The sequence below is a fragment of the Mustelus asterias genome, chromosome 18, assembly GCF_964213995.1.
Source record: "Mustelus asterias chromosome 18, sMusAst1.hap1.1, whole genome shotgun sequence".
Taxonomy (NCBI): Eukaryota; Metazoa; Chordata; class Chondrichthyes; order Carcharhiniformes; family Triakidae; genus Mustelus; species Mustelus asterias.
The window spans coordinates 65,606,246-65,618,840 of record NC_135818.1 but is presented as its reverse complement, the minus strand read 5'-3'; the positions used below and the strand labels follow the sequence as shown (position 1 = coordinate 65,618,840).

General features: G+C 41.0%; 1 protein-coding gene across 2 annotated transcripts in view; it reads right to left on the bottom strand.

The window, feature by feature from the left end:
* The window catches only part of pcnx4 (pecanex 4), a 28,403-nt gene extending 18,541 nt beyond the window's left edge, over window positions 1-9,862 (bottom strand). The window contains exons 1-5 of one of the 2 annotated variants that reach the window (XM_078234206.1): window positions 9,755-9,862; window positions 5,835-6,575; window positions 4,402-4,578; window positions 1,685-2,205; window positions 590-690 (exon numbers count right to left, since the gene is read on the bottom strand). In XM_078234206.1, the coding sequence (XP_078090332.1) occupies window positions 590-690; window positions 1,685-2,205; window positions 4,402-4,578; window positions 5,835-6,523 (1,488 nt within the window). In that variant the 5' untranslated portion in view covers window positions 6,524-6,575; window positions 9,755-9,862. Of the gene's footprint in view, window positions 1-589; window positions 691-1,684; window positions 2,206-4,401; window positions 4,579-5,834; window positions 6,576-9,554; window positions 9,721-9,754 lie in introns of those variants that run through there. The other variant, XM_078234207.1, reaches the window with a different exon arrangement.
* Between the last annotated feature and the right edge of the window lie 2,733 nt (window positions 9,863-12,595).

Below are 12,595 nucleotides of genomic sequence, written 5' to 3'. Positions count from 1 at the left end.
TGTTTTAAGTTCCTTCTTTTCTACAACCTCCGCATTACTTGTTACTATTGGGATGGTTCTAATGTCCTCCACCATGAAAACTGAGGAAAAATATTGATTCTTTGTCTCTGCCATTCTGTGTTCCCCATTAACTCCCAGTCTCATCCTCTAAGGGACCAATTATGATCTTAGCTACTCTCTTCTTTTTATATACTTACAGAATCTTTTGCTATCTGTTTTTGATGACGCATACCATGAAAGTCAGTTGAAGAAGGATAAAGGAGAAGTTATCTGACTGGAAAACAAAAAGGGAGCAAAGAATCACTTTGAACTGGCTCCTGAGGAATGAAGTGTCCTCTTAAGGGACAGAGCAAAGATTAATCACAGAAGGAGATTTAATGGGGAATGTCCTATTGAAATAGTATTTAGTTAATGCTTTTAGTTTGCACGCTACAGTAAAAGTCTTAAAACTTGAAATATTGTCATGCAATTCCTTTAGGCTGGTGACTGGAAATTTGAAATTCTTTGGAAAAAAAATTATTGGTTTTAAAGGGGATTGTAACAATACAACAAAACAAAAATCAATGCACCAATATAGAACAGAACTTACTATTCGGAATGCCCGTGTGAATCCAATACAAAGAGACGCTGTATGGAGATCATGTAATGAAGTATCAACGGAGAGAAAGGCTATCATGGCAAATGGAGAGACTGCAACAAACAGAAGGTTATTAGAACAATTTAGTCTCTAATAATGCAGAATGCTTCATTATGCCATTAACATTTTGAAAGGATAACATTGATCAAGCATAAACAAAGTTACTGTTGATTCATACTGCAGACAACTGGCAAGAGCCAGGACTTGAAAATAGGAAGTGAAAACTAACGAACAAAAATCTTTCCAACATGTTTCAGGTGCTATGTTAATGAAAGATCAAGTCAGTTTTTGTTAGGAAACAGAGATGAACTCTGAATGAGGAATGTATGATGCTGGGAAAAACCTGTTTCACCACCCACCAGCATTGTGCTACATTCAATGTGTATTACCACTGGATCAATCAGGTCTTTATGTTTAAATTCTAATACGATTTGTCCATTTTTCTTTACCCCTCATTTACTACAATTCCACCTTCATCTGGAAGGGTGCAATGTCTCACTATACAAATGTGCAATTCTGTAGTGAATTAATCACTTTTGCAGATAAAATACGCAGTCCCAAACACAAAAAGGCACTGTCAAAAAGGAATCTCTCTGCTTTGTTGGATATCGGTCCGGAATATCAAATCGTCTGGACCTTTTCCACTCCCTGCCTGTGCTAGGCTCAGTCACCTTTTTCCTCAGCATAGGCTCCATTCCAGACAAACCAGTCTTTCAAGAGCAGCGCTGTCAAGTCAGGAATGCAAGTCTGCAGTCACTGCTTCCTCCTCTTGCCACAAACCCCAACCTCCAAATTGCCTTACAACCATGCAGGCCACAGCACCACCCAGTGGTCTCTACCCAATTAACCCAGCCTCATATTGCTGCACGCATTAACTAAGTCTTTCTTTTAAAAAGCAGAAGATAAAAACGTAGTGAATGCAGTGGAAACAAAGAAGAATTAAACAGATTAAAGGGAGGGGAAGTGAGAGATTGAGAAACAGGCATCTTTTCAAAAATATGCCACACACAACCACCATCTAACCTATTACCATTTTAAGCAACTTACTGAGATTGAGGAGAATCCTTTGAATCCAGCCAGCCTTCATCAATATTGCTCGTTTTTGCTTAAATACTTTCACAGTTCTTATGCCTTTAGGAAATAAAGGATTTCGAAAGAATCCAAACAGGACATATGCACTTTGGATTTCTTGGAAAATCTTCCATACTACCAGAGTTACTATTAAGATATAGCTTATTATAGTCTGGGGACTTATTCGAGATGTAGTTGATTTTGTTGCAAAGGAATGTAACAAACCAGCTTCTGCAAGTGTCATTATGAGAAGACTAATATAAATCAAAGCTTCTTTCCAGCCAAGCTGCCATCCAATTCGGTTCCTGAAATGTTTAGGATATTCCAGTGAGGCATGAGCTGTCCTGCAGCAGAATCTAAATGAAGCCTCAACTTGGGTGAGATCGAGACTAAGTATAAATCCCATTCCAGTTGTGAACAGTACCACACCAAGTGTGTCTGGGATAAAGAACGTTGCAATCACCACGCCAACAGACACAATAAACATAACCAACAGCCTGCAAAAATAAAAGTCATAGATGTAAAATTAACACCACAATCAGCACAGCTCTATAACAGCCTAGTAGAAATTTATAATGTAGTCACAAATTCTGTAACTGTGTCAAGTCCATGTTTGCATTAATGATCATTAGGGCACAGAAATGACCATCCACTATTTTCTGGAGTCTAGTACATAGGGAATCAAAATAACATTAAAGGTAAAGCAGGGTTAGAACATGGGGATAACTGAAGTAAGGTCCAGGAAGGGCAGTATATCTGCAGGTGAAAGGGGTGGGATGGGGAAAAGATTGAGCACAGAAAGAAGGAAGAAAACTGGGGACAGTGGAAGGACGATGCTGAAGCACATACAGAACTTAGAGGAAGTTTAGTCAATGTGACGGAGAGGGGAATTTGGATCAATAAGGAATTCAATAGAGTTGATGTAGAAAAATGGTTTCTTCTGGTGGTAGAATCCACAACAAAAAGTAAAACCTTAAAATTATAACTCAGCCATTTAGGAGTGAAATCTGGAAGAACTTTGAAAGGACAGCGGAAGTCTGGAACTCAAAAATGTTGTTGGGCCAATTGAAATTTAAGACTTAAATTGCAAGGCTATGAAGGGAAAAGCTGGATAAATGGATTTTTGATACAGATCATTCACTAAATGGGAGAATAGAGTTAACTGACTGAAAGACCACTTCCCATTCCTATGTTCTGATTTAAAGTGGTATTTTTTAAAAATAGAAACTTACTAAACGTTTTTAACATTTAACAGAAGCAAGTTGTGTTGAAGATGTCATGAAAAGATCACAAATAAAATTCTAACTGTTGTAGAATTAAACACATTTGATGAACTGCATTATTATAATAGTGTCATAACATTTTGCAAATACAGGCCCTGCTACATTACAATGTAATTTTCAAGTTATGAAATTTCACATCCAGAACTCTGGTCAATCATTAAGCACATTGCAAGTCTCAGCGGAATAAAAGTACCAACAAGAATGACAACTGGTGGCTGATAAGCACCTTTTCTCTCAATATGTTTAATTGCATATTTGTTTTTAGACACCTGGTTTCTGACTTCCTGTAGATTAAAAAAAAGAGTTGTACAAATCTTCTGCTGCACGAATAAAGTGTTTGTAACTATGTTTACAGAGTATTACCTGGTAACTGACAACAAAAGGTTTTGTGCCTAGGCCAGTCTCAATTTCGGGAAATGCATGTGTATGAAACATTCTTCCAACTGTTTCCTTCCTTCCCCCACTATTTTCTTCAACTTACTCAGTTCCTTGAATAATTACTACAGAATCAGACATACTTTTTGCATACTCAGGAGTGATAATGCAATGTATTGAAATACCCGGATTTTTCTTCCCACTCGACCAACATAAAATGAAATAAAATGTGCTATGACAAAGTTTTTGCATCACAGTTTGCAAAAATAGTAGGCAGTCTAATTTATTGCAAAATCTTTACAAAGCATAATTTACATTTTATTTAGAACATGGTTAAATCAAGTCAGGGAACCATAAATTTTAGAAATTTCCCCCATTTTGGGCCTGTTATTTGCCCAATTGGTTGAGAAAGAAGGTTCCAGCAATTAGCTTCAGTGCCTCTCAGTTAGGAAAATGGTTTCCCCCTTTTGACCACTGTCCAGTGACCCTTATTGCAAATACACATATGTACATCAAATGAGAACAAGATAAAGTTTAATGATGCCATCTGAATAGATAGCACACTGACATTCACTGTCAAGTCTCACACTCTTGAATAAATGCAACTTCAGCAAAGCACTGAAGGACCTCTGGCACTTTCAACAGTACATCAGAAAACCAATGCCTTCAAAAGAGGAGGATGGGAAAGAACATTCATCAGAAAAGGAAAAAAAAGTCTTCCTCAGGTGGACTCTCATTAGTGTACAAGTTAGAGCAATATTGTGAATTGGGATCAGTTTCATAAGCAGCATCTTAACACAATCACAACCACATGTCTGAAGAGCTTTTGCAACATAACCAAACGTTGTACTGTGACCCTCAAAGAGTGGGATTCAGAAAGGCCAACCAATATCAAATTGGCCATCATGAAATATACTATAGCTTGAGGAGTATTGGATGAGAAGTATACAAATGTAAAATTCTAAGTTTACATAGGAACCGTGTTTTCTACCAAAAACATCTTGTGCTTTCCATTTGGGAAGATTTGAATCTTACCTTAAGTTGGTTGCCATGGGTGAACCTCCAAGCCCAAATTCTAAGACTTGCTCGAGAAGCCATAAGAAAAGTGCATCCACAGGAGGCAAAATACCAACTGCCCAAAGGACAGGCAGAAATACAAAAATAATGTGCAAGATCTGATTTGTTTGAAGCAGGGTTGCGTTTACAGTAAATCTGAGGAAAGGAAAAGTCACATATTAATTCAGAAAGCACCAAATGCTTCAGCTATTTATCTCTATATTCCAAATCTAATCTCCAGGTTCAGATAGCCTACTATTAGTTAAATATTGTGAGCAACTAGAATTTGGTCAAAGCAGAGGCAGTACAATATTGATAAATTTCTTTTAGTGAGAATGGAAAAGAATCTTCAGATTAAGCAAAATATATAACTCGAAATGGATTCAGTGTTTTACATTTTATCTTCTTGATCCACAATATCAGCTTTCTAAACATATATCAATTTCCACGTTTGCGAGCTCTTAGTGGAAGCTCTTTTGGAACAGACTGGATAATTTCTGCTCCTCTACAGGAAGCAGCATTAAGACAAATTCAAGTTGGGAGACATAATATTATGTACAAACTTTCCTTGATCAAAAATTATGACACCATACTGAATTTTTAACATTGTAACCGTTGTTCACAAAGGTTATTCGTTTCAAAAGACTTCCAAAGATTCGAGCCATTAATATTTTCAGATACACCATAGAAAGCATTCCTTCTGATTGTATCACAGCTTGGTATGGTTCCTGCTCTGCCCAAGACCACAAGGAACTACAAAAGGTCGTAAATGTAGCCCAATCCATCACGCAAACCAGCCTCCCATCCATTGACTCTGTCTACACTTCCCGCTGCCTCAGCAAAGCAGCCAGCATAATTAAGGACACCACACACCCTGGACATTTTCTCTTCCACCTTCGGGAAAAAGATACAAAAGTCTGAGATCACGTACCAGCCGACTCAAGAACACCTTCTTCCCTGCTGCTGTCAGACTTTTGAATGGACTTAACCTTGCATTAAGTTGATCTTTCTCTACACCCTAGCTATGACTGTAACACTACATTCTGCACTCTCTCCTTTCCTTCTCTATGTTTTGTCTGTACAGCATGCAAGAAACAATACTTTCACTGTATGTTAATACATGTGACAATAATAAATCAAATCAAATCAAGGTAGCAGGAGGAAAGAATTTAAATTAGACGGCTTCCACCAAAATGGGATTTGAATTTGGCCAAATATTTCTAAGTTTGGATAATTTCAGACCTAAATAACATATCCCTCCATATGGGCATCAGCATCACTAGAATATCAAATATCAGAATGGAAATTCAAAATTGAGAAAATCAGGGCAAAATCTGAATCCAAACACAGCCTTTGCCACTTCATTCATAATTTCTCACAACGCAACATAAAGATATTTTTAAAATGTATACCTGTAGGCAAGATCCACTGCAATGAAAGCAAAAATATAAAGTGGTCTGGTAAGTGCATTGATTTCATATGTATCTTGTGGTTGAAATGTAGCAGTCTCCACCGCAGTGTTTATTATTAATGAATATTCTCCAATGCACACAGTCACCCAACCAAAAATAAAGAGCACAACTGTTGCTCCTGTATTGGCATATAGTACCATTAACCTGTTAGGTAGCAAATACCATGTTCCAAGACCACATAATGCTCCAGCTAAAATGGAGTGAAAAACTGTATTGATTAAGTATTTTTTTCCAGGTATGATGAATTTTGTTGTCTCTGGCCCAGCACAGCTGGAAAAATCAAATTCATCCTCATCTGCCAAAGTATTTCCAGATGAGAATGTTTCGACAGTCATGTTCTTCTGTCTGGCACACAAATTCATGCCTTGAACGATGAAGGCTGTCAGAATCATCAATCCTGCGGCAAAGGCTGATGCCCAATAATCTTCTAATACATTTAGATGATAAAGAGCGGTCCCCACTCCACCAAAAACCCATGGTATCAGGAACAAGATGATCTGGTTCACGTAGATGTAAGGTGGAGCATAGTATCCAAGTTTGAATCGTGGTCCTCCTAGTACCGTCTGTGGAAATCGTTTCCAAAAGAATTCCTGTTTGTAGTCATTTAGTAGCGGGACATCTGGACCCATCCTGATTTCGCACAATCCTTACATCGTTAGTATTTCCACAGTGTGGTTTTGCCTGGGAATGTCAGAATTTAACAGTAAGACATCTAGATATCCACGGTTAGAATTAGATATTATTATATCTAGTAAACAAGCACTTCAAACTTGGCACCAAATTTCAGCGCAGTTGTCCAAAACATATTTACATGGTGTTGAGAAAGACAAACACAAATATGAAAGCATACAATATAATGGCAGAACATTACCTAGTGACTCACTACTCAACTTACAAACTTTCTAAAGACGCAGTAAGATATCCCATGTCATGGATAGCTCAAGATCTGTGATGTAGAATCTGTGTACTGTGATTCTGCTGCAGCGCAAATGCAAAACTAACTTGCCCATGTAGCACTGCAAATTTACTGAACCAATAGATCATATAACTGGTTGAATATTTTCACAAATAGATCTGTTGTAGATTTTATTTACCAGATTAAAGAACTTACTTAAAACGCAATTGCTTGTTCTTCACTCCCTAAAACCATGTTCCCAGTTTTTGTTGCATCTCCTATTAAGTAAAATGAACTATTTTATCCATTTATTAGATTTTATACATTGCCCCAAAAGAATTATTTGTCCCACTATTTTATCTCCCCATGCCAATGTGCATTTTCAGCTTTTTTTCAATTCATTCAAGGGATGTAGGCTTTGCTAGCTAGGCCAGAATTTATTGCCCATCCCTAATTGTCCTTGAGGAAGTGATGGTGAGCTGCCTTCTTCAACACTGTAGTCCCTGTGGTATAGGTACACCCAGAGTGCTGTTAGGAAGGGAGTTCCAAGATTTTGTCCCAAGCAACAGTGAAGAAACGGCAATATATTTCCATGTCAGGATGGTGAGTGGCTTGGAGGGAAACTTCCAGGTGGTGGCATTCCCATGTGTCCGCTATCCTTCTCAATGATATCAGTCATGGGTTTGGAAGATGATGTCTAAGGAGCCTTGGTGATTTCCTGCAGTGCAGTCTTGTAGATGGTACACACTGCTCCCACTGTGTGTTGGGAGTGAATGTTTGTGGGTTGTGCCAATCAAATGAGCTGCTTTGTCCCGAGCGTTGTTGGAGCTACGTTAATCCAGACAATTGGAGAGCATTCTATCACAATCCTGACTTGTGCTTTGTAGACTGTGGACAGTCCTTGGGAGTCATGAGGTACATAACTCGCCACATGACTCCTAGCCTCTGACCTGCTCTTATAGTCACAGTATTTATATGGCTGGTCCAGTTAACTTTCTATGGAATGCACAGGATGCTGATAGTGGGGGATTCAGTGATGGTAATGTCATTGAATGTCATAGGTTAGATCCTCTCTTGTTGGAGATGGTAATTTCTTGGCACTTCTGTAGCATGAATATTACTTGCCACTTGTCAGCCCAAGCCTGGACATTGTCCAGATCTTGCTGCATTTGGACATGGACTGCTTCAGTATCCAAGGAGTCAGGAATGGTGCTGAATTGTGCAAGTCATCAGTGAGTGGGTTCTGACCTTATAATTGAAGGCAAGACACTGTTGAAGATAGTTGGGCCTAGGACATTAGCTTGATGAACTCCTTTGTTTATTGGAACTCCTCATTTAGAGAGTCTGCAACATTCAGGGATGTAGTGATAAGAACAGGGATTATTTGCTCATGGAAAGACTATCAACATGAATTGGTTAGGCCGAGTGGTTTGTTTCCATTGTGTACCTTCAGTGAATCCATTCATTCCCCCCCCACCCCTCCAGTCTGTTCTGCCATCCAGTGAAATCATGACTGATATAAGCCTCACTTACCTACCTTGCTCAACAAAAATCCATCTCAGCCTTGAAAGGAAAAACTAATCTAGTATTCAAAGCCATAAAGAGACAAGGCTCCAGGTTTCCACTTTGTGTAAAAAGATACTTTTGGTTTTCACCCCTGAATGGCCCAGCTCTTAATTTTAATTTGATGCTCCCTTCCCCAGTGAGGGGAAGTCATTTCTATGCAACTTCCCCTACCAACATGTATGTATATTTAAGATATCCAGCACCTTAACAGGTGATCATTTGTCACAGACTGTACTTAGTTGGTTGGCTTACTGTGGTCACATTGCCAGAAATAATCAAAATACTTTAAAACTCTGCCTCTAACATTTGGTACAAAAATCAATCCCTTTAAGAACACAACATTGCTCATTCAAAACAGTTAAAGCTTTTTTCCTGTTCCCCCACTGCCCAACCAATACCCCTCACAGTTATGCTTTCTGTCCACTGCTATGGGACAGTTTTTCCAGGAGAAAGGTGAAAGCTGTAACGCTCTCCTTTAAACATTTTCCCCCTCTCACACCGGTTGAAAATCTTCAGCATCCAAGCTTAGAAAATGTATTAAATTTTCAAAACAATATCCTTAGCCAGAAATCACACTGAAGATTATCTTCTGAAAATTGCATCCTGAAAACAGTCTGGGGGCTTTACACAGACATAATACAAACATTCATTAACTGTTGATACGTCAAAATCTAGTATTAATAAAATATCCAACAGTCATCCAAAAATCAAGACTGGCGACATACGGGCAGTTTTTATTTATGAAATTACTAAAGCTAAAAATATTAAAAGCCACAAAGTTAAGAAACGTCAACAATTTTGTACCGCGTTTGATGGTTCTATTCTCTTTCCACAGATGCTGTCAGACCTGCTGAGATTTTCCAACATTTTCTGTTTGTGATAGAAATATCTAACTGAGGGGGGGAAAAAAGAGCAAGTTTTCCATTTGGTCACGGTGGATTCAGTCAGGCTGATCGGAGCTGAGTTTCAAGCAAAGGTCCGGCTCGGCCTATGTGCAATTTGATTGTTAGATTGTAAGAAAAATTGTGCGCCAGGGTTGGTCATTTAATTTTAGTTGGGAGGAAAGTAAGCAATGTTAAACACACCACCCCATTCGGTATTTCATCAACATTAACCAGCCCTCACCCACCCTCCCTCGCTGTCCGCGCTCACCAACAGGCGCTGGCTTTACGGTCCAATGCCCTCCTGAGGTGACGTACCTGCCGGTGAAGGGACTCAGATCCAGCGGCTCCCTCTCCATGTCCATGTCGCCGCTAACTGGTTTCTATGGCACAGCCGTAAACAGTCACCACCCCCTACATACACACAGAGGCGGCCCAAACACCGCCTCCTCCCGCTGCTGTCAGGCTGTCAGACCGCCTCCCCGCCCCCCCCCCCCCCCCCGGCCGAGCTGACTCACCGACACTCCCCACATCAGCTGCCGGCCTCCGCATCGCTCCTCGAGCATGTTAAAGGCGCCGGCCGCCGCTTGGCCATTCAAGCCCGGCTCACCGCTACCAGCACGCATGCGCCTGGCCTCTGACCCGCGGCGGGGTGACGTCGCAGGGAGCGAGGGCGCATGCGCAGGGGGTGGGGTGGCTGACACCAATAGGCCCTATGAGCACCTGAAAGAGGCTTTCAGCAACCTTGCCACCTGCAAGCTCACTCTCAGACCTTTCTCTTATTCTTTCATGGCATGTGGGAGTTGCTGGCAAGACGGATATTTGTTGCCCATCCATAATTGACCTTGATTTGAGTGGTTTGTGGGCGATTGGATTGGGCAGTTAAGATTTGATAAATTCATTTTCAGCTAATTAAACTGATGCCAGCGTTGGAGTGGGGTGGGCACAATCAGAAGTTATAAAGCCATATGTGGAGATGCCGGTGTTGGAGTGGGGTAGACACAGTAAGAAGTCTCACAACACCAGCTTAAACAAGTCCAACAAGTTGGACTTTAACCTGGTGTTGTGAGACTTATTACTATGTCCACCCCAGTCCAACACCGGCATCTCCACCGCATGGCTTTATAACTTCTTACTGTGCCCACCCCACTCCAACACCGGCATCTCCACATCATGGCTACCATCGACACTGCAAACCATCGGCTCAAAGTGGAGAGGATCTCCAAGAAGATTGCGCATATCGACACAGACATCAAGTTTCTACAAAGATGCAAGAAAGTAGACAAGATCCTGAAAGGACTACTCCACTCACTTGATGAAGGAGCAGTGCTCCGAAAGCTCGTGATTCCAAATAAACCTGTTGGACCTGGTGTTGTAAGACTTCTTAATAAAAGTGAATCAGATTACCAATCATAAATTTGTGAAATAAAAGCAAAATACTGCGGATGCTGGAATCTGAAACAAAAACAGAAAATGTTGGAAAATCTCAGCAGGTCTGACAGCATCTGTGGAGAGAGAATGAGCTAACTTTTCGAGTCTGGATGACTCTTCTAAAGAGCAGACGAAGGGTCATTTAGACTTGAAACGTTGGCTCCAATCTATCTCCATAGATGCTGTCAGACCTGCTGAGATTTTCCATAAATTTGTGAATGTTTTTTTAATGCGTGGGAGAAAGTGAGTACACTATTATTTGCTACATGATTGCACTGGGTCATAGAGGTTTGAGAGGCAACTCTTAACCCAGAGAGTGAGTTCAAATTCCATTCTAATTTGTGAAATTGAATCCAGTATATCTGTCGCTCTACCTCTTCCCCCTCCTCACTGTCCAAGGACTCAAACACTCCTTTCAGATTAAGCAGCGTTTCATTTGCACCTCCTTCAATTTGGTCTCCTGTATTTGGTGCTCCCAATGCATACTCCTCTAATTGGGGAGATTAAATGCAGGCTGGGTGACCATTTTGTGGAACATTTTAGCTCCTTCTGCAAGCATGACCCCAACTTTCCAGACACTTATCATTTCAACTTAACCCTCATGCCCACATGTCCACACTAGGCCTGCTGCAATGCTCCGGCGATGCCCAACGCAAACTAGAAGAACAACACTTCATCAACTGGTTAGACACATTTTTAGACAGTAAGTTACACCCCACCCCCGTCACCCATTTTGTAGTTTGTTTGTCTGCCCTGACACAACCCCACCCCCTCGCCTACTTGGCCACCTGACCGTTGCCGTTCAGTTGCTCCCATTAGCACATTCTGTTATCTCACCTTTTGCCACCATTGGCACACTTCATCCCTTTTTTTTATTCATTCGTGGGACATGGGTGTCGCTGGCTGGCCAGCATTTATTGCCCATCCCTAGTTGCCCTTGAGAAGGTGGTGGTGAGCTGCTTTCTTGAATCGCTGCGGTCCACGTTCTGTGGGCTGACCCACAATGCTGTTAGAGAGGGAATTCCATGATTTTGACTCAGCGACTGCAAAGGAACGGCGATATATTTCCATGTCAGGATGGTGAGTGGCTTGGAGGGGAACTTGCAGGTGGTTGTGTTCCCATTTATCTGTTGCCCTTGTCCTTCTAGATGGAAGTGGTCATGGAAGAATCTTGTAGATAGTACACACTGCTGCTACTGAGCATCAGTGGCGGAGGGATTGAATGTTTGTAGATGTGGTGCCAATCAAGCGGGCTGCTTTGTCCTGGATGGTGTCAAGCTTCTTGAGTGTTGGTGGAGCTGCACCCATCCAGGCAAGTGGGGAATATTCCATCACACTCCTGATCTGTGCCTTGTAGATGATGGATAGGCTCTGGGGAGTCAGGAGGTGAGTGTCTCGCCGCAGTATTCCTAGCCTCTGACCTGCTCTTATAGCCATTGTGTTTATGTGATGAATCCAGTTGAGTTTCTGGTCAATGGTAACCCCAAGGATATTGACAGCGGGGGATTCAGTGATGGTTACACCATTGAATGTCAAGGGGTGGTGGTTAGAGTGTCTCTTATTGGTGATGGTCATTGCCTGGCATTTATGTGGTGTAAATGTTACTTACCACTTGTCAGCCCATTGCACCATTAATACTCCCTTTGTCCTATGACTATGACAAACTGGTCCATACCTCCTTTGCCCCAACCTATCCCTGGTCTTCCAATCTGCCCACCTTCTCTGCCCCCTTTCCAACTATTTATTATATACCTTTCTACCTTGTTTCAGTTCCACAGAAGGGTAATTTAGATCTGAAACATTAATTCTGTTTTTCTCCACAGAGAAAAGTCTGCTAGACTGCTGAGTTTATCCAGCATTTTCTGTTTTTAAGATTCCAGCAGTAATTTGCTTTTATCTATCACTCCAATCTGATCTGACCTATATGT